Raw genomic sequence first — 24,187 nt, forward strand, 5'->3', positions numbered from 1 at the left:
TTTACAGCTATTCAATCAACGTTTTTATCATCCATGTTCCGTAGGTTTTAAGGTGTTAACCAGTCAAGTTATGTTCTAGTGATTTTGTATTTGTTTTGTTTATTTGTTTTCTGTCTTGTCTGTTATATTATGCTGGCCTTGTTCAGAATGACTTCATGTTTTTTTTTTTCCATTGTAAGCTTTTGAGTGGATTCCATGAGTTGTGCATAATTGACAAGATGTGCTATAGAAAAAAGGTCTTTTTGCAACTGTTAGAATTTAGCCTATAGGTAGATCCAGATTCTGGTTCGAACGAAGTGAATCATTCAAAATTCTTCTCGAAATGTTATAAATGTCGGCTATGTAATTTTAGGAAAGATTATACAATATTGTATAATGCATTCTACTCATATGTTTGTTATAACGATTTTCACGAAATTCTTAGTCCAAAATAACATAAACATGTTGAGTTGAGACAGAAGAATACGGATTTGCTTTCATAATATCACGACCCGCTCTATTTTGGAGACTTTGTACAAGACATCATCAACACACGAATTTGAATATTCATATCGGCTCTTCAAGAACTGTTCTGTGATAACTGGTGAAACCTCACAATTTTATAACTTCCTTAATATTCACGCAATTTTGATCATAACTTTGAACTGGTGCGGCATTCCTCTTTAAGCAACTTCCTAAGCGTGCGTCCTTCTCATCCTGAGCAAGGCGCCTTGGCGAGTTTTTACAAGTAGCCTTCACTCATTCTCGTCCTCAGCATGGCGCCTGCGCGAGCTTCAACGCGTCGCCTTCTTGCCGCAAGATTAGTCTTCCCTATCGAGTTGTTGAGCAAAGCAGTTCAGTATCAAAACTGTGCTTTGAACTCTGGCGCCAATGCAGGTACGTGCAGGAGGATTATTGTCCCTGATGATGTCAGGACGATTATGTCTTTGTATCCTTTTTGTGTCTACAACATCCTTGAAAGATCAACATCACTGCCTTCCAACAGTCCCATCTATCTACTTTCCCGTTAGCACGTCAGCTAGTAGGCCTATCAATGTCAAATCCTCCATACTGATTTGTTTTGTCTATTTGCTAAGCATGTTGTCTTGTTTGTTTGTTCAGGATTTTACTTGTTTGTCTGCAGGTTTTGTTTTACTGACCTGGACGCGTGCCTCCGTGAGGTCGACCTTCTTCGCCAGCTCTTCCCTGAGGAAGGCGTCGGGGTAGTGCGTGCGTTCGAACACCTTCTCCAGGGCGTCCAGCTGCGACGTGGTAAACGTTGTCCGGTTTCGACGTTGTCGCTTCGACTTGGCCGAGATGATGCCGTTACTGTCGGATAGTGACCCACACGAGCCGTCATCGAGCAACCCTGGTTGTTGGAAATGACAATTGGATTGGGGGGGGGGGGGGGGTTGGGAGAGAAGAAGGAATTGGATTGTAAGTATCGGCTATCCACGTAGCAGTCACAATTTTTACACTAGCTATCTTCATTGATACTGTTCATTGTTTCAAATGTCAACTCGGTTAATATATGTTTCTCTGTCAACCGGGTACAATTTTTCTGTCAGGGGTTTCTAATTATTGCTCTTTATCATTATCATCATTAATAGTAGTTTTACATACATTAAGCACTTCCGACAAAAAAACTTCTTACAAGCCTGAACCCTGATGGATACCATTAAACTTTAATATGAAGAACTACAGCTCACCTAGTACATCCTTTGTAAAACTAACAGTAATAGTTATTGCAAACAATCCTAATTGACAGGCAACAACAACTGCATCAAAAAGTTTAACCTTTTAAGCCTTTCAGATTTTATTTTGGGAATCGAAGTGATGATATTCTCACCCACATGCTACATCCGTGACCGCATATTCAGTGAGCTATTCGTGGTTAAATTGCTTAGAAATTTCTTGACAAGCAAAAATAATGAATGATATCACTTTCATCGATTTGAATATCCGATCCCATCTATTCTTGTTCTTGCAAATGAAGAAGTGCGTCATGTGTTCTCTGCTTTCTGACAAATTTGCCTATTACAATTTCCTTTAGCAGAGTATAGGACTACATTTCTCATTTGTCCATCTATTAATTCGGCAAAATAAATATCTTTGGCTTTGACTATATTTGGCGGAAACCACTAGGGGATACACCACGGCCGTGTACAAAATATGTTGCTAAGGTTACTTGGCTGTTCGGTTGATTTGATTAGTCAGACATCTCTTTGCTTATCTATCACAAAAAGTCATGTGGCTGAATCACATGATGTCGAGCCGATAATTTGATGTGTGGTAGTCTATAATGTCAAAAGGGAGAAAAAACCCCAGCAGATATTGTATATCTGACCAGAAATCATCAGTTAACTTCACAAAGACATTTTTGAGAGATCTTTTGTAAAATCACTACTTGTCATAAAAAGGTCTGTCATATCGGACATGGTGAATTGGAGGATGTAACGCGCCATGCGCATTTAAAATGCAAACTCTGTGCCTCTCGGCTTGATTGAAGAAAATTCGGTTAATATTGGTCATCCTTCCCTCCCGAAAGATCTGCGACAAAATCTCAGTGTTCTGCCGCAGATCGGTTCGACACCAGATTCCGGATCAATTCTGCGAATGTCAAACATGATTACTAGCTAGCCCCGAACTCTGCCGGGTGAAATGAGAAAAAAGTTAACTCTTCCTATAACAGGGAGTGGCTATACTGCCGCGATAGAACAGAGAATGTGTAAGAGTGGAAAGAGGGTAAAATGTCTTAGCCTGACCTGTCGGAGCAACGCGATATAGTACATAAAGGAGGTTTAGCCCGAGATATTTACACAGGATGATCGTAAGTTCGAACCCTGGACTGCGCATGATCTCTTCATTAGGAGCAACGTTCAACATTTTTATCAATTATTGATTGTCTCATATTTTCAATTTCAATTACAATAATTTCTGCAACTTTTTTTTTTCAAAATTACAATACACAAACGAATACACGATAATAAGTTTTTTTTTTTGTATGCTAAATTTATACGAAAAAATACTATCATTAAAAAAAATCAGTGAGTTATTGATATACAAGATACAGTAAAATACATTGTATTGCATTTTCTCTTCCATAACGGCTGAAATTTGTAGCAGGGACCGTCACAATGAACATACACAATGATAATGATGCTTGATGAGGTAACAACCTTTTCCTTGTAACAAAACGAACAAGTATCATAATTCCCTCTTATAGGATTTACAAAAACAAAAGAAAAAAAGGTGCCAGTGCAAGATTGGGGAGGAGGATTTACGAATGGCCTCATTTCATTTTACTCTTAAATAAGGAGACAGATTTCTAGTCAATGTGGTTATGCTTAAAACAAGAATAAGGTAACATGACTACACGTTTGTGTGGCATTTGTTAATACATTCTAATATTGATATGTAATCTTTATATCAACTCAAATCGTTGTTGTTCACAGATTTCATGGATGTTATTCAATGTTGAATTCAGATTAGACTGATCAATTTAAATTATCCTATGTTAGACAGCAGTTAACAACTATCTTTTTGAGAATGAATTCAAAGTACCGTAGGTATTTTGTAAAGTACAGAAAAAAACGAGGAAAAGGTTTATCATGATTTAGCCTGGCCGTCTCTGTGTCGACAGACTCGGCAATATTCGAAAAAAAAAATCATCAGAAATATCGGCAAAAACAACAACAACAACAACAACAACAACAACAACAACAACAACAACAACAAGCCACCAATACATCTGAACGATTGTAAAGTTTGTAAAGGCAGCAGCAACAATGAAAACAACAAGAAAGAATTCGATACTGGTCATCGAACAAACTAGATGATCGTGCCTCGCTGACCTACTTTTTCGAGATTACAAATTGCAGCTTCGGCAAAAGCCGCCTGGGTACACGCTTGCCAAAGGCTGACCGCACCGGCACTGTCATCAAATAAGAACTGGGACGAACCCTCTTTCATTTCGCGGGACATTATTGAAAGTCGGGATTGTGTAGTCCGTTTCAAAGGAAACTCGTTAATCTTCATTTCCCGTGCTTCTTGTTACATGGATGAAATACCTTTTATTGACCATTGGCTCTTGCTCTCTGTTGAAAAAAAAAAATAGAGGGGGATTGGGGAGGGGTAAGAATACCGGCACCTTTATGCCACCTGTTTCCAGTATTGCGCAGTATTGACCACTTCTTGTGAGGTTCGTCACCCTTCCCTTGGCGTGGAGTAAAAGTACTTTATGTAGGCCTATACTATTATTTGATGACATGATATGCGCTCCTCTCACACGAGGGATCTCCATAAAACGTCCTCTCCAAAGTCCGGTGCCCATCTACCTGAGTTACCAAAGAAACTTGATCTGACCCACATCTCCTTGGTCTGACAGTCCATCGATTTGCATTGATGTTTTCATATGTGCAGAAGAAATTATGTGATAATTGGGAGTGATTTTTAAATAAATCCATCGAAAAAAAAAGCTCAGGATCATCAGAATGATGGAGAACAGTGCAAAAAGGGTAAAGACAAGTAAGCCAGAGTAAAATATTGCAAGCATCCAATGATAAGACAGGTTGAATCCTGCAACGGACATCTTATCGATGAAGACTGCGCACAGCACAGGAACACATAGCGCAGAAACACCGAGAGATTGACATGAACTAGAGCATCAACTGACCTGGAATGGGAATGAGGGAATTCATTGTCTGGGGTAGAAACACATACCACGAGTTATGGCGAGTATAATTATTGTTGCTACCGATATTCCCCAATCAAAGACAAACAACCATTGGTTTGTATATGAAAACTAATTGATCTGTGTCAATGCATCCTTATGTGCCTTTTATACATATTATGATATTTTTGTTTCGGTGAACTTCTTCGTAATGTGTTTTGTCACTTCTAGAAACCTAACATGCTTTGTGAAAAATTCTGCATGACTTGTATCCTTAATTTTTACAACGTGACGAGACAACATCAGCGACGTTCACCAATGTTCACAGACATTCTGGAAATTATCAGACGCAGCCAGACTGTGGAAAAGGTCACGTTTATCCAGGGTGAGCATCTTCACCAATTTTTGGCTGCCACTTTACTCTTTGCATTTCTTCTATTTTGGCCGCAAAAGTTCAAGCAGAGTTGAATATTTATCAAGTGTAATTCCACACCTGTCGGGTATGTAATGGTCCCGCAAATTAAGTTAATATGTGGTCAGTGGTCGGTTTGGTAGCCGAAGGAGTTGACCTTTTTCCATTTTGTAAGATTTAAGAAGTCCTGCGATTTTTTCACGTAAGAATTACATCCAATGTATAGGCCTACCCTGGTTGCCCTCGTAAATGTATTATCATTTCTTGTATTGTATATTATGCATATCTAAGTATACACATCCACGCATTGTAGAGAAAGAAACACACACTAACCTTGATTATACTATTGCCAACTTCAGGAATTTTGCGTAAGTGTGGTGTTGACATAACTACATGTATGTTTAGACTGTAGGCCTACACACTGTTGCAAGCAGGAAGTATCATTGTCATTTGGTTCCTTTCTATTCGAATAATAATGTGGACAATTTGTGTTACATAAAGACACACACTGCTAGAAGATGAAATGGCCACAGTGTGCACAAGCTGATTTCGTGTCGGTATACATCTTCTGTACATTTTGCGTTTCTCTTCGCATTCACATCTTTCGCAGCATTCACCGTTTTCATGTTGTAATCCCTCAGGATTGGGTTACATTACGTTGGTTTTATACACACATAGATATGTGTTCTTGATTACTTCCCCATTTTTCACCCCGTTCCAAACACATATCACTAGAATTGTTCGATTTTTTTGTTGTGTTTTTTGTAGCTACTCCCATAAACCTGATTTCTAAATCCCACCTGTCATCGATCACGATCGGTGTTTCTATCGATCGGAGAGCAAGGGGTGGCAGAATGACCTAAATCAGTAATGAGTCCAGGAGCCATGCGATTAAAGTGGATGATGCACTAACGAACAATGCCCGCTTATTGGCGATTAATTCAACGGTTGTCCGCACCAGGCGTTTGTTTTGTCCCCGGACAGGAAATACGGGGGGAAAGTAGAGGGAGGGACAATAAGAATACCACCCACGTCGAATAATATCGTGACATTTGAAATCCGACAATCTATTCTCTTTCAACGTTTTCAAAGAGCAAACGCGACGTTTCCTGATTTTTTGTAGGTCAAGATATAATAGATGTAACAGTCAGATTTCTACCAGTAAACTAATTTGGCACATCACTGAGTGATAGCATTTAGCAAACGTCAAAAGCGAGATTTGGCAACCATAGACTGGTATATCTAGGTCACAAAAATGACACGAAAACATGCACACACAAATGCTGAAACAGGAGGCGACAAAAGACAGTTTACAGATCCAGAATTACGCCCTCACTCAAGTTAAAGGCGACAGTCAGAGCAGAAAATTTACAGGACATGAAAGGATCACCGTCATCCAAAGTTTTCCCCGCCACCACATAATCTCGACATAGCACTCCGATTGGGATATGACTTTTTTTTTCTGTTTCGAATGTATGAATTGTAAATGTCATTCGTCTCTTTGATAAGTATTGCTATCTTTATTAATAAGAGGAAAATCATTTGTAACTCAGTCGCACAAATAAGAGCAATCATTATTTCTTTCTGTGTTTTTGGGTGGATTGAAATGTGAGAACTATTACTCCTTGTGTATTTCTGATACAACTGGTCACAACTAGTTATCTCTATGTATTCATTATTGTACAATAAAAGAAATAAAGGGAGAAGGAAATACAAGACTGATCAATGGTTTCCGTTTGATGAAAATAAATTTAGAAGGTCATTTTATCTTGTCCATCAAAGTATGCTGTCGTACATGGAAAAAATATTAAAAATGTCCGTCCTTGAAGCTCAAAAAAATGATAGAGAACAGTGTCACATTAGAGTTATTTCTCCCTTTTCATAATATCAATCTCTCGCAAGCACGATTGATAACTCTTCAAATTTTTGCGATCAATTTGCGACGAGCACTGAATTCCGTGTTGCAGACGAGAGCATATAATAGGGTACGTAGAGACAGTAAGTAAACGAATCAGGCGGGGAGATTAGCTCCCCAGAGAGAGTGAAAAAAAAATCTGTCTCCATTGGGGAGGGGGAATTGTTGTGAGATCTACTAATTTATCGTGTTTTTCTGGCAGTGAATTGAAGAAATGTCCTCCAATTTTGCGGGCGACGCGACTGCACGGCTACGGAGACCGTCCGCAGCCCGCCAAAACGGCCACTATTACCATCGCTGCCGTTCGTCGCTGGGCCGAACAGTTGTTCCACGCGTGCAGACAGCTACGAATCGAACGCGTGCAGCGGGTTATGGAGCTCTCAACTATAAGGCCGTTAAAAGAAGAAGAAGAAAAAAAAAATCAGGCTGTGGTCGTATTTTTGGGACAAGGTCATCATACTTCCTCCGTGTCTGAATCTCACTCCATCTCACATAAAAAGTTATTGTATAAAGGCCGGGGGGAAAAATAGAGAAAGAATACACTGTCCGCTTCCGTTATGACTTCGGACCACACATTAATGAAAAGGTAAAAGCGCTTTTTTTTTTCATGATCCGAACGTAGCAAACGCTGCCCAGTAGAAAAAAACTTCTTCAAGGAATCGTAAGAGGAACTATGGCTGGAAATGATGTACAGATATCAGTGGATGATTTTTGAAGTGGCAATTATTGTTTTAGGTAAGGAGACAATGCCTGAGATGAGTCCCGATGTTCTTTTGAAGCTTGCTCTCGAACACCCGTCACAAAATTGGAATCAAGGAGGGTATAACTTCCAAAATAGCTCCCACGATAATAACATGTGAGATCGTTAAATACTGTCAAAAACGAAAGTAAAGGAACGAAACCGATGAATCTATTCCACTGGAGAGGTATTAAGTAGGCCTATAATTATACATTTCAGTCTTGGCAATACGTTCTTCGTGAGATATCCACTGTGGCTGCCGTGAAAAAAAGAGAGACAAAATAACGAAAATTATTTTTTCCTACTGGTCAATTTTCAAAATGGTATCAGTGGTTGTTTCAGCATGGCGCTTATCAATTCGGTGATTGCACCACACACAGCTATCACGTTTTACAATTAATGAATATCCTTTCGGGATGAGAATTCTTTGTGATGCAAGTGATCTATTTCACATACCATAAGCTTTGTACTTTACACAATCACGTGACGCTAGATTATATCAACTAACAGTCGTAGGACGGGTTATGGCAACAGACAACTGGGTTGGATGGGACTCACTCGTTGAATCCATCGCAGTAGACAGTGCAACTACTGATGCACTTCAAGAAGTAAACGACGAGTCATCAAATATGCCACACGCAGAATTTTGTAAAGTTGTTTTGCTGTTTTCTTTAAGTTATGTCGTTTTTCTGGAATCATTTTTGTACAGAATAATCGCAATATTTAAACTCATAATACATGTAACATCTCCCGCCCAGTTATTCTCTCCCTGTGTATACAGTGTATTTCATATACCTGTCTGCATTGGAAATCACTGTGCGTTGTGCCATCAAATGTTGTATCGTTTGACTGGTATCGTTATGTTCGTTAAATGTGTTTGTATATCTACACCTCTGCGAAATACATCTCTTGGCTAACTGGAGCTCTCCAACAATAAGGGGAGAGTGATATCATAAAGGACCCCAAATGAAATGATTTGTAGTATGTGCTCTTTACCTATAACACAACTTCTCTAAAGGCTACATTGATTCATTTACACTAAAAATATATAACGCTTTTTTTAAAAACTGAAATTCATTCATGAATTGACTGTGAAGATATATGTATGATAAGTATGTGTGCATATCATCATAATAGGCCCTAAACGTCTCTGTCCGAGAAATTGAAGAGAAGTCATATCCATTTATCGTTTTGTCTACCAAAGTTTCATCCCCGTTTAGTATACCAAGGGTTCATCAGGATATGAAATTCTGGTTGATTCATAGGAAGACAAGTAGCGTGATTTTGATAAAGGTTGGCAATTTCACAGCAGTGAAACTGGTTTGAAAAGTCAAGCCGAGGAAACAAAGGTTGTACGAAGATGATATAATCACTGCCCAGTCTGCAACTCGGCTGCGTTTCGAGCTATGCCGAGCGCTGCCGATGTCTTTACGAATAGCCGACGAGTGAGGACAATGAAAACATTTATCCGTGCAAAAGCGTCTACCTTCTCACATCTGTGAGGACTTACACTTGTCCCTCGCACACACACACACACACACACACACACACACACACACACACAGCGTGATAAAACCGCACACGTCTAAAGTAAAGTAAAGTAAAGTAAAGTCTACGAAATACCTGAGAACGATCAATTGAATTTAAATATCTATAATGATCGGTTTATGTATCATATGAATTGTGTGTCTTCTGTGTGTCATATTTTCATTTTCAATGTATCGTCCACGAGTTTCTAGATTGGCCTTTTATGTAATTAAGCATGTATAATCTTAATAGGAAGATAAACTCAACCAAATTAAATAATGATTTAATGAATAGCCACAAGTAAAGAATGATATCGGGGTCTCCTTAGTAACGGTATAGGCCTACAGTGCACCAAACATATAACACAGTGCATTAGCGGTTGCATACTTTTATTGACAGGTTTAAAGGATTTACCTCAAGCACAATGTTCTGTGAATCAGGATGAAAATAATGAGGGGAATAGCCATTTTTGACAAGATGGTGGGTAAAACGAAAACTTGGCCCCTAGCGCGTGAATGCAATTGACATGCGAACAATGTTGTGCGGTCGCGTTGCGTGTTAAAGATAACCAACCGCGAATCCGTTGTCAACCGACCAGACAGCATCGATTCAACTTTTCATCGGCCAGAATTCCTCAGCTCGTATGTGAGGGGGGAGCAAATGTCGCATTTCAACCAAATAAACTGTTCGAGAGATACAACTGTCGCTCGCTTGTCTACAAATGTCAACATATCCTAGATTTACGGTATGTAGATTTCTAACGTGAAAATGAAGGTAAATGTTTAGAACATCCTGACGATTACCAAGCAGGTACGGAATATTTAGTGAATAAACACCTCGTGTGAATTAGTTTCAACCAGAAGCACAGACTTACAATACAAACCAGTTTCTTTTTCTCCTTCTCCTTTTTTTTTTCTTCCGGTATTGAAGACATAAAATCTGGCCGCTTAAAAATTGAGTACGAAAGTTGTAAGTTAAGCATGAATAGGTGTTTACCACTGTTGTTGCGAAATTCTCATATTGATTCTTTTAACAGGTCATGAAATCGACATATATGTATACTAATAAAAGAGCTTGTCCTTATAGTTTGATATTCCTTGGAAACACCTAACTTACGTGTAGATACTCAGCCTAACTCAACTTATAAAAAACTGAATCGTATCCGTGTACTTTGCCGCTCACTTCATGATAAAGCGAATTCTCAGTACAAACAGAAAATATTTAGATAGTTTAAAAATGCTGGACCATTTGGATTTATATCTTATTCTACCGATGCGTATGGGCTCAAAAACAAAAACAAATAAACTAATAAACTGCCAAGAAAAAAAAAAGAAATGGACCAAACAATGTTACAAATTAATGATAATGACCCTTTTATGTAATACTGATGGTAATGGTGAAGATTTATAGTATTATTAATCTTAGTACAGCTACTACAACTTAAACAGCATAATAAAATTTACGATTGTCATAATCATGACGATAAATGAAAGACATTGATAATTTCATTTCATTTATTTCATTGCCAACAATGTAAAACATTTACTTACACAAAATACCGCAATATCAATAAATTTACTAACAAAGAAAAACGTGAAATTAACAATACTTCGCATCATGTACGCAGATGAAATTGAATTATAATTTAAGTTGCAGGAAATTGAGGAGACGTGCTTAAAAGCCAAGCTTGTATTTTGCAGTCTCCTCGTGGACAAGATAACTGAATAACATCAAGGAAGCAAGTTGCTTGGATATGTATATATATATAAAAAAAATAACACGGCCACTCAAAATGATGACTGTCAGTCATTGCATGGATGCACACATTAGGAATAAAATAATTAGAAAAGTTAGAAGCTCTTGTAAATACTTGAACGGTTTGATCGCCAAACGTTTTAAAGCCATTTTAAGCATTTTTTTCCCAAAACTACCAAAGTCCATCATCAGATAATGCAAATGAAACAAATAAATTTAACTTGAAGTTATGATTTAGAGTACTCCACATTATCATTTTCTTTTCTTTTTTAAGCTTTGATTGACAAAGACCGTAGTTTTTTTTTTTTATGGGGCGCCAAGTGTCGCATGGCCTATTTCAGTCATTTCGTCAGTCATTTCGTGACGAAATACGCCATGCGACACTTGGCGCCCCATAAAAAAAAAACTACGGTCGTTGTCCATGGTTTAAACCATGGACAAGATTGTACCACCTTCGTGAATTCAGGCCTAAGTCACGGTATCAGTCAACGGTCAGTCAAGAGTCCGTGGTTTGAGACCCCTGCTGCAGCTGCCGTGCCCTTAGAACTCACTTTGTCTACGGTCTGTAATTTGGCTCAGTCGTTTGCCTCCAGATCCAAAGGACCCGGGTTCGATTCTCGAGTCTAACTGAGTAATCTTAATGTGTGCGATCATGCTCTCCCCTCCGGGCGACCCCTCTACTAAAATGGCAAAACGCTCTGTCCATCGCATATATGGGACAAAAAATGGAGGTCCCGTGTGTGAGAGATCGATATTTAAAATTTGGACATTTTCACATAAATCACACTGTGTAACCGTGTGTTTGTTAAATAAAAGTGTCACACGCGTTTGTCAGCTGAAAAAAACCCGGAAGTGAATTGCACTGAATGCCCTTTTTTCCTTGTTGGCTGATGAAACCCGGAAGTGGCACCAAAATATAAATTGCCCTCGCCCCTCCCCCAACTTAAAAATAAACAAAACAAACAAACAATCAAACGAACAAAAACGCGGCGCGGGCCTAGCAGGGTGCATAACACGGTGAAGTTGTCGTGCACATCACCTCACATCTCTGGACCACGTGGTAAGACCGGTTAGCTCGGCTGAATATGGGCTATCTTGCCATCGTTCTCAGATGGAGAAAAATTAATTAAACAAACAATGGAACAAACAATAGTCTATCGGAGGAGACTTAAAGGTCCTGTCTACCTTTTGGAGAAGTGATTTAAAAGTTGTTCAAGCTATCACTTTCGATGCCTATGTGTAGGTCAGTTGTATCTCAAAATATCCTGCCATATAAAGTTTTTGCAATAAAGCCTAACCTTTCCTCGGGCTACAGTGGTTAATTCTGTAAAACAAAGGTGGTACTTACTCGACATAGGTCTCACATCGGTGATCTGGCTGGAAAAGAGCTACATGCAGTTTGAACATACAAAAAAAAGCATAAATGTCAACTTGTGCTATACGTCAGACGGAGAAAATCATGGGGCATATATCAGCACTATTTACCTAAGCGAGCAGAGATGGAAAGCTGACTAAAAAAAAAAACAATCCATCATAAATGGTGACGTGATGAGTAACGCTGTTTTCATGTTAGCTGCCTCGTATAGCCTCGGTATAATTCTTTTTGTAATGAGACAAATAGTTTAGGAATCATATGGTAGCTACAAAAATTTTCTCTGAGAAACCACTTAGTTCTTAGAGATAATAAGCCAACTATGACGGGTGCACGTCACGAGACCGACACCCACGAGTCATACAGCCCATGAGTTATAGAGCTCACGAGTCATACAGCCCATTAGTTCGACACCAAGCTAACAAGGCCCATCAGACCGACAACATTAAGCCCCGTGTTGTATCTGTCGAAGTCGTGGGCTGTTTTTATACCTATAGTGTCGAACTTTGGGTCGAGAGGGACATAGTGGGTAAAAACATCTTGTCCAGGGACGTAAGCACTGGGCGTGGGCGGGAATCGAACTCGGATCCTCCGATTGGAAGTCGGGCCGGAGTCGTATATCCAACGTGCACAGCGTCCCCGCATCATAATCTCCTAAAGTCCTGGTGTTGTCGATGTAAGGGAAATTCACAAAATGTACCTTCCTTGATCTATGAGAATTGAGCAAAGAAAATGAGATTCCCTCGGGGTTACCGATGGAATCCCATTTTCTTTGCTCAATTTTCCAATGATAAATTATATTCATTTCTGGTCAGTTTTCCTCTGTTTACGTTTGATCTATGAGATGTACACGAAGAATAGTGATTACTTAATAGTTCTAAACTCATCAACTATCGCAATTTACTTCATCCAGATTGGGACTTTGGTCTTTAAGTTAATCATTTAATTTGATATTCACATTGCGACATCACAACATGTCTCTTGGTAGCTGCATAGGGAAAGTAGGAGGGGTCAAGGCAGTAAGCGAGTTTCGCATGGGCTGTTGGTTAACATCTTTTCAAACTGCGGAAGTTTGATTCTTTGATGGATGGCTTGGTTGCAGTCTCTTCCTGGATACTAAAACTTCGTGGAACTCGTAAAGCCAACGCCTTCTTATCTTCGCGATGTCATAGAGGAAATCGAGAGAATGAATACCCAAGTCAGAAGGAAGCACGAGTATTGTATACCAATCACGGGCCGACAATGAGAAGGTCAATCAATGAAAAAAGGAGCGGTGGACAGTCAGTCGTCCCATTTGCCGATGTAACGAATGGCGTCCACCGAGAGTGGCGGACTCGCCGCTCGCGGCCGTGTACTGTGTGAGCGTGCGATGCTCGTCAAAATAGCTGCGGCAAATGGAAATGCATTTAATGAGTGGGGATTTCTGACAGTAGTACAAACGTGTCCATAATACATCAGAGCTTGATTATATCCACAGCAGCCCGCCGGGTTCGGATAGTGCAATTTAAAGGGAATCATCTCCCACACCGCTCCCTCTTTCTCTCGCTCTCTCTCTCTCTATATAAATATGCTCCTCTTTGAACGTGCAAAGCTGTGATTACGTGTGGTGTGCTTTTGGCGTGTTTGGGGGAATTGCACTATAACTATTTGCTCACCGATGAATCAGCATGTTATGATTTGCCTACAAGCCTACCAAGTTGTCTATGTTTTCAGTAGGCTCTACTTATAAGAATAATTCAATCGACAACAACAACAACAACAGAGTAGTAAAAAGCAGAAAAACCCTCGTATTTCATTGTGTGAATTCCGCGAAGAAAAAAAAAAGAGAGAGAATAGAACGCCATGAGAAAGCAAATCATTGTCGTGAATTCAACGCATATCAACATGTATAAATCAGATTGTTTGCATGATATACAATGACGATAACTTACTTTTGGCATGCGGAGATGAGAACAAACGTATAGTATTATACTTTATAAAAGAACGAGGGCAAACACACACACACACACACACACACACACACACACACATCGGTACGACGACGATGCTGCGACAGAGATACGCACAAACCTATATCATCTAAAACACCGGAAATTATTCACGAACTCCAATTCAGAGATATATTTTCGTGTTTACATTCTTACAGCTATACAAGGAAACACTTTTTAATATGCTAGGGCACATACCCTATACCATGTGTCACAGAACGTTGGCCAAGTGCAAGAAAAAAAAAACAACAGACAAACAAACAAACAAATACAAGACATTGATTTGTTGCAGAGAACTCAAAGTGCAAAGGCACGTAAAAATCCTCAAAAAATAATTTGGCAACAATGCGTAAAACACAAGAGCTCACGAGTACCAGGTAATACGATGCAACTGGCAACGAAATACAACACGTCAAAAATTGAAAAATTTTCCCGCGCATTCTTGTACGCCATCCGTTTCCACTGGAGACCAACTTCTAGAAGTCATTTCCTGCATACACTGACACACACAAAACACACTTACACACTTATGAAGGCACATAATGAACATGCGCGCGGACACTCAAACACGCACACACACTCACACACATACACATAACACACACACACACATATGCTCAGAACTCGAAAGGAGAGTTAGCGGAAGGCAATTTCCTCACGTAACACTCCACAACTTCCCATCGACAAATTGAAAATGGAAACTGGATATTCTTTTAATTAACTGTCCTCTCAAAAGGGTCCGACTGAAGACGGCGCGGGACGCCGAACTTGCGGCGGTGGAGTGCACGGGGCCGAGGACGTAGTCATGAGTTGTCGAATGAAGGTGGTGTTGCGTCACTATCAGCAATAATCACGTGGATTGTGATAGAAAGCAGATAGAGAGGGGCGTCAACTCTCAAATAATACAGGCTGATACTCTCTTATATCATTATTATTGTCCCTAATGATGATTGACCCTTCTCTTATGTTATATCGTCCCTTATATTATCCCTTTCGGATGTTATATTGTTCCTTATACTGTCCCTTCCGTATGTTGTATTGTTCCTTAAAGTGCCCCTTCTCTTATATTATATCAACAGTTATATTGTCCATTCTCTTATGTTATATGTCTCTTATATTGCCCTTTCTCTTATGTTATATGTCTCTACCCTCTCTTACATCATATTCTCCCTTATATCATTCCTTTTCTTATATTACATGTATCATATTGTCCCTTGTATTATTGCCCCTTTTCGCTCTTTCATTCAGACATGCCTTCATCAGGTTACTGTCTTTGACTTACGCATCTAGTCACACAAATCTCTCTCCTTCTCTCTCTTTCGCCTTCTTTTTGGAAAATATGTTGCGCGTACATGGGTATGCCGATGTGTGTTGTTTCCTATACTAGTATTTTAGGTGAAAGCAGTAGCAATTTACACTAATTATTAAAGGCATGATTTACCATGTGCCAATGAAACAAAAAGGCAGCATTAGAGTTTTAAAATAGTTCTAAAATGTAAGTTAGGGATAGAAACAACAACACATTTGAATTGGCAAAATCGATATTAAGTATTGTTAAATATACAATACTTATAATAAAGATGTTTCCTGACTAAACCGTCTACAGTTACAGTTGATTGAGAAAAAAATACAGATATCTCTTCGCATTTTAGGATTTATGGCGAAATTTTGATATAAATATATTATGATAGGATGTTTTGTAGTACAACAGACCTACACAAATGCATTAAATATGGTATCTGGAAAATTCTTACACCACTGTTCCCAAATGTAATCAGGACCTTTAACTTGAGGGCAAATCAGAAATTTGCTCTTGACTGTTAAACTTCATCATTGTTCACTAAGCGTTATTGATTGTACGATATACGAAGACAGCACAAATTCAAACCAATGAATGTATTCAATAGTATGTCAATAATTATTCATGTCATTACGACAAGGTATGGCAAGACTGCGAAACAGCAAGTTCCTAACCTTATTTAAATGCTAACACCTTCCAAATGCATACACGAGCGGCTGTATATCATACTAGGCGTTTTCACATCAGCCCGATGTTTCGAATTAGCGCGCTATTTTGCTGACTATTTTCTGCGAAAAATATCTCGAGCTTGGATTTTTATCGGGCTGATGTGAAAACGCCTAGTGACAGAATTATGATCTAGGTTTGCACCATATTTTACTTTGACCTTTGAACGTTACTGCCTAAAGGAGGAAAGCTGAACCATTTTTGTTCCAAACCAAATCTGAACCACTGGGCCATATATCACCCGTCAGCTAAGATAGAATTAGTTCGATAGTTACATGATAATTAGAAGCAGTGCAAAGGGAAGAAATACCTATGTAAATATAACTATATATTTCTGATTGTTTATGCATTTTACATAATGAGCTCACGTAGAATATTATGACAAAATACAAATTTTTCACAAATTGCACAGCTGTATCACATGGCATCATCAAAGCCTCGCACAATTTGTAACAGAACTGATGCGGTAGTGATGCCTTTCAGAATTGTCGGGATGAGATTAACCCAGTAACGCAAATGCTTGTTAGAAGTGAAGAGTAAAAGACTTTGTTGAGGACTTCAGGTAGCAAAAATGACCCACATTTTGAAATTTGCCAACAACAGCACCCCTGCAGCGGTATCAATCACATATCATGTTCCTGATCCGCAGACATCACGGAAAACATGTCGTTTTCCAGCGCTATAAGCATTTAGGCAGGTCACAGTGCAACGAATGGGACACCTATACGGGTATAGCTGGGGAAGAAGGGGGAGATTTTTCTTTCCCTCATCATTTTGAAAGAAATTGAGATGAAAAAGCCGAGTTGAAGGTGAACCGTCTAATTAGATTACAATCCAATAATGCATCGACAAATAGAGAAAACATAGCTAGCGTTCGCCGTAGCCATGATCAGAACGCTCAATTGTGAAGTGAGGAGTTTTCAACACGTGGTTAATGAGTTGCTGACACTGGCACAGTCTGTGAGGTTTGCCGACGGACGGCTCGGGGAGCTGGTTAATGGTAATCCAGCCTCTCCGCCCCTCGGCCCGTTCACTGAGCAGCCGCCGCCGCGCACGACAAAAACGGGTCGGGATAGGGCGGCGAGAAAAGAACTCCCGCCGCAGAAAGTACACGTGTGATTACGTAGACAGAAAACTGCACTTCTCGGAGGGTGGCTGTACACTCTGCCATTCATGAGATTTTTCCACCCGTTTTTTCGTCTCTGACAGGGAACTTTTGAATAATGTCAAGGGCACTCGTCTGAGCTGATTCATTGTATTTTTTCTCTCTCATGGTTATACTCACAACATAGAGAACACAGATTTGTCATAAAAAAAGTTTGTCTGTATCTTTAAGGCTGAAATAGGCTTCAAAATGTCAAATTGGTTGCAAAAGGCAGTTAAGTGTCAAATTGCCCATTTTATTTATATATGTTTTTACTTTCTCTCTGCGGTTGCCATCACTATCAAATACTTGCTCAAGATGGGACGCTTCTACATATTTTTCCTTTTTGCCTCGAAATAAGTGTATTGATTTCTTTGATTTCATAGCATCATGTCTAAATACTTAAAAGATTGTCATGATTCCCATTGAACGTGATATATTTGTCTTTAATTTGTTGTCAGATAGGCGTGTTGTCTTTTTCATTTACCGTGGAAAAAATACAAAATTGAAATCAAATTGAAACTGAGACTTAACTTTTGCTGACTGATTGCATGCAATGCAGGCAATAGTAAAACACACTGTCATTACAGCTTCTCTTAAATCAACGCTAACACTGACCTTTGTGTAAATATAATTCCTTTGAAATTCATTACGATATGAAAAAGAAAAAAAAGAAATGATCCGTACGTGTTGTTGAATAATTGCAGCTACCAACGGGAAACTAACGTTTTCAATGACTGATGATTTCAAGCTGCTGACTGTAAATGAAAGTCTTGTATACAGTGTCTTAAAAATGTGGTCTAAATCTTAGCCATCCATCATTTAATTAACACATGTTTTTTTAAATCAATAATTCGTGACAAGTTTTACATTGTAAAATTTCTGTGTAAAGAGAGTTTTAAGATACCAAAAGTTGTATGTAACTTCAGACACGCGTCAATCCATGAACGCACTTCAAACTAATGATTCTTAAAAAATGTCATGTTATAGGGCCTATATATTTTTTTCTTTTTCCCTCTTCATAAGCCTATGATGATTTACACTTTCTACATTCTTAACATCCATCCGAATTCGGGACCATATAGAGAGATAACTACTCTATTGCACGATCTTCTTTCAGACCGATAATATCTTCACATCCCCTTCTCTCTCTTTCTGCGTTCTGTCCAGAATGTCCTCTTTACCCTTCTGGTAGTCACCCATCATTCAAGGTGTGATGAGTCCGACAGATAACCGTCCTTCATCACGGTTTCATTCCTGCTTCTCTCAACACGACAAGCGCTTATCTCTTTTCACCCCCCCCCCCCCCCCCCCCCCCCGGTCTCTCTCTCTCCTAGGCCTAGTCCTAGTACAGGGCCACTCATCCCCGTGGAATCAAGCTAGGCCACTCTTTGTCCGCGTCACCATTCTCCGGTGTTGATACCATCATAACCTCTTTGCAGCTCTCTATACGTATTTAGCTGCTCTAACATCGAAATGCAAGTGCAGTGTTGCATGATATTATTGGAGCTTTAACTTCTTAAGCGTTTATCAACCAGATTGTAAAATGCCCTTAATGAATGTCCTTAAACGTCAACGATATCATAATCAGCACATTTTTCGGTTCACCATAATGTTGTACTCTTCCTCCCTAATTCTTTAGAAAGGACACACATCTATATCCGTTTTAAGCGTTTATAAACATGAGTAGAGAATCTTCGAATTAATATCATGAAATGTCAGTAACATTACGATTCGCACGTTCTTCTGTTAACCTTCTATGTCATTGTTGTACTTATCTTTCTCCCTACACTTCTTTTTAAGACGTACATGAAAGCTACTTGCTATCCTGTAAAGCCAGCCCGGTATATCGCCGGTCATTCTTTCACTTTGTTCCTCAATGTCAGTTTACTACACCAACGTCAAGAAACATAATAATATGCTGATTACTATCTTATCTCTAGCATCATCATTCCATTGTGATTGTATCATGTCTTACAGGAGATGCTCAAGTGAAATGACGAAGAGCATAGATCATTAAAACAAAGTGATAATAATAACTTAGCACCGTGATGCAATATACCAGACATATCACCGCAGTGCAATTATTTGTACCATAAACGTGCAAATCAGTCTGCTAATATTGCCATTGAAATTATATGGATTCCTTTGACTAAAAATTGGAAATCGATAACAACAAGAGGAGAAACCACAGCTGACGAAATGGGTTGTCATTTGGTTATTTTAGATTTTAAGGTGTTTTAAATTCCAAATATTCAAAGGGATACGCGTAACACTTTGCCGGAGTTTGTATCGACGCTGTTATATGATAGCTGATCACCCCATCAGCAAGACACACCAAGATATTCAAATTCATCGGTAGAATATGAAAATGGAAATTCAAACATTAAACAACAACACACGAAAAACAACATCTATGTTAGAATTCGCTTCATTTTCATATTTTCCTTTGATGGCTGCTGTCCAAGTTTAGAAAGAGACGTTCCTGGGCCAATGGCTGTCATAATGCACATTCCTCACTGCCTCGGACACGGAATTACATTATCAATGAGGTTGCATCCACGCGCAGAATATTTCGGTATATCTAATGAGCCAAACATCTGCTCTTTCTATCTTTCTATCTTTTTTTTATTGGTAAATATGGAAAGCTTCCAAGGGGGCATGTCGTAAGGGGGGACTCAACTCGGGTAATGACGAACTTTGAAAAGTTTCCAAAATAGAAAGCTGATAACTTCCACAGGCGCCGTCGATATTCAAAAAAGCCTTGGTCGTAATACACATAAAGTATGAGGGATGGTGCGGCAGCACGGATCTAACGCCATATTGCCTCTGATTCTGGCGTATTTCCTGTCTAATTCAGGAAAGTCTAGACGAGGATAGTGAAGGACATCTACAGTGCAGTCATAAGATAAAAATGTGAGAGAGCAGAATAACACGGCAGACAGTCACTAACACAAAAAGGTAAATATGTTTGGCGTAATATATGGCTCGGCGCCATCACGTAAGGACATGCATTCGTCTTCATCGTATAAAATTAATTTACACCTGAACAACTAGACTTGCTGCATAACCAGTTATTCAAACTCCACAATTGTCTACTCTTAAGAAGACAAGACGGAAAATATTAAGACGACAAAGTACAGTGAATTTACAAATAGTGTGCATCTAAAACAGTAGGTAGTTCAAACTGTTAATATCTAGAACCTTTCCTTGAAATCTCAATGCAATCATCTGTCGCACATTGGATGTAATCGTTAATGAGAAAGCTACTAAAGGTAATAATGCTAAATGAGATTATATTCCTGACATGTCCATGGCGAATTTCTCTACTTTAATAAAAAAATAATAATAATTAGTCACATTAGATACAAATATGGAGGTACGGTGATTCAACTTTAAGCCCCGTAGTTGAGAAGTCGTTGAAACAATCGTTTGATGTCTCTATTGTATTTCACTCAGCGTGATATTACTTTAGATGGTTTTCGAGGTTCGCTTTTGAAATACCAAGTGACTCCTTATATTAGTGGAACTTCCTTGGTAGAATTATCATCAAACAAAAAGATATGGACTTAGTCAAGATGCAAATGTAAATTGCCCGGTCACATGATCCTTAAGAAATATGAAGAGAAGAAGGGTACGTTTTGTAGTCTCTGTTTTTCAAAACTTGAGTTGAGATTCCCTATGTGCCCGTCCATGTTATCCTAGATTCTGCCCATGGTAAAAACTATCAAACGCAGAATATTTACTCAATCAAGTTCAAACCTTACATTACTCAGTTCAGAAGAAACATGATCATTAAGAAATATGAAAAGATAGAAAAGGGTATCTTCTCTACCCTTTGCTTTTAAAGACTCGGATTAGTGATCCCGGATGAATCTATCTTATATCATAATTTTTGATCCCCCTCTGGGTTTACCGGTTGAGTAATCGACGGCATTTCCTGTTTTGGTATTACTTAACCGCTCACACCAGTCACGAATGATTCATTCATTCATTCATTTCATTTTATTTCATTTCCTACAAAAGTATAAATTACAATATGACATTTGCATATATGCAAGCGAAATCAATGCAGCTCTAGAAGACTTGAATATCCGTAGTCATTTTGCTCTTCACATGTTGAAAAGATAAAAAAATCTTCCAATAATATATATATATATATATATTACACACATTTTAGGTTTTTATCACATAGATTACACACATACACACACACACACACACATGAGTAGATTAAAGTACTTCCATAGCACTCAACTTGAGAGCCAAATGTGATGTTAGTGTCATACACACACACACACACACACAAACACATATATGACAGACACTAAAACCACTATCTGTCTTATCTAGGTTCCTGTATATCCCCCAATAAACTACGACTCGTGTGTTCTCCATCCCATCCCCCCGAGTTCAGACGTTTCCCGATCTGCAGCGGCACCGCGCAGAGAAAGACAACGCGACGAAGCTGATTTAACAAGTTGTGAACGATTGTTTGAGAAAATCGACATTCCAAACGCTACTCGGTGATAGCATTTCCACATTTTCACTCGCCCAGATGCTGACGTGTCTGTTTCGACGAATACATCCAGCAAAGGCCGAATGGAAGAATGATGAAAAAAAGGAGATGAAGAAGATAAGAAAAAGAAGAAAAAACGTAAAACCAAAATAGGGAACCAATGTGAGAAATCAAGAAGGGAGTAAAATGTCACGTTAGCTAGGAGTAGCTCATTTCATACCACCTTGACAACACCGAATCATTTCTTGGAAGTGCCACGGGGAGATAACTTGCCTGTGAATTGCAATTCGCTTTCTTGAATTTGACAAAACGACGACTCTCATCTGTACGAGTATACAGCTTTATCCCCCAAACTGCTGACGGAATCATCACAACAAGTGAAGATATTTGATCGGGAAAACGGTTTAAGCGCCATTTCTAGATATGAACTGAGGATATCATAGGATAGGGCAATATAAAACTTTCTTATCATTTAACCTTATTTGTTATGTTAACAGGAAATATCTTTGAAGTTATGATTTAGAATATTCCACATTTTCTTATCGTTTTCTTTTATAGTTTTATTCCAGCTTTAATCCAAAATATTTAATCCAAGATATGCCACCACTTACACAATAAAAGAGAACAAATCTATTTCAAATAAATAACACTGAATTTCTCATGCATGATATTGAGCATTTAAAGGGATCGTATAGTTTTAGTTGAGACTTAACTTCAGGTTTTTATCTTTTTTTTTTTTGGTGAAATAGTTAGAAACCTCTTATGAAATATGAAAGAGCATGTAATTCCACGAGGATTTCAATGTTTATTTGATGAAAATTGATTTAGAAATGGCTGAGATATCCAAAACAGAGTGATCCTAATAAAGTGTGGGACCCACATTTCATTACGATCGTGTTGTTTTACTTTGTTTTTGGATGTTTCAGCTATTCCAAATCTGATTTTCATCAAATAAACTTTGAATTCCTCTTAAAATGGTATGCGCTGTACTATTTCATAAGTGTTTTCTTGGTATCTCGCGAAAAGGTTAAAGCCCAATTTTCATCTCCACCAATACTGTACCATCCCTTTAATGTGACATTTATAAGTTGAAAATGAAAAAAAAAAAGTTGTAGTGCATCTCAACCAAATTAGCATGGGAATCGCAAACTCACAAGTAGATAATAGCGGCAAGGAAAAAGGCGAGGACAATCTTACTTTTTAAAAAAAAGAATATATATATATATATATATATATATATATATATATATAGCAAACCTGTATTTAAACATCTTAAGGCCAACACGGTCTGTAGGTGTACTTCTAATAAAGTTGAAAATCGTTTCAAAATGCGCATAATAAACAGTCTAACACTGTCTAAGGAAAATGTTAGAACGTCTGTCAACGAGTACTGACGTCATGGGCCCTATGTATCATTTTCATAACTATACGACATCAGATTATTATGTACTCATGCAGAAAATAACACCTGCTCATTTTCATTTTGCGATATCATGTCGTATAAATGAATTAATCACTTACCTGTTCTATCAGATTCAAACAATATTGTTTAAAAAAATAGACGATTAAAATCTTGCAGCATATAATTGTTGCCAAATGTACTTATCATTTTGAATGGCTGAATTATCTGTAGATTTCTTACGGCGTATAGCTCTAAAAAAAAAGAAAAAAAGAAAAAAAAAGAAGAAGCAATATCTAGGTTTGTATATTGTAACATACAAATGATCTCAAATATTTCATGTTTTAATCATTTTGTGTTCAAAGACACAGTTTATTATTTATATGCAAACTGACAAACACATTTATTCCTGTTTGTTTCGGTTGTGCAAAGGTTGAAATCGAATAGTGAGGTCATGAAAAAAAAATACTTATCATTTTTTTTTCAATTTTTCAATGTATCAAGGCCTCAGTTAAAAATCCATCATTTTCTACAATACAAAACACTTTTTTTTGAATGAGTTTGTTTCTGTTTTTTATATGTGGGGCCATTAAACCACCCACAACTTACATATAATTCGAAACCCACTGGAGTGTGAAGATGCAGCATCCAAAGCGCTCATTTTTTTTTAAACTTGAATTGAATTGAATTGAATGTTTTATTGTCCACAATGCGAATGTGGAAATGTGCCTTCCACCAGC

The 24,187-nt window shown here is 38.4% G+C and overlaps 1 protein-coding gene across 1 annotated transcript in view; it reads right to left on the minus strand.

The window, feature by feature from the left end:
- LOC139711409 (paired mesoderm homeobox protein 1-like) overlaps positions 1-24,187 on the minus strand; it is a 41,669-nt gene that overhangs the window by 11,835 nt on the left and 5,647 nt on the right. The window contains exon 2 of the mRNA XM_071623292.1: positions 1,140-1,348. Within this exon, the coding sequence (XP_071479393.1) occupies positions 1,140-1,348 (209 nt within the window). The remainder of the gene's footprint in view (positions 1-1,139; positions 1,349-24,187) is intronic.

Source organism: Diadema antillarum, unplaced genomic scaffold (assembly GCF_040938485.1).
Source record: "Diadema antillarum isolate AM-2024a unplaced genomic scaffold, OU_Dant_1.0 seq00001657_RagTag, whole genome shotgun sequence".
NCBI lineage: Eukaryota > Metazoa > Echinodermata > Echinoidea > Diadematoida > Diadematidae > Diadema > Diadema antillarum.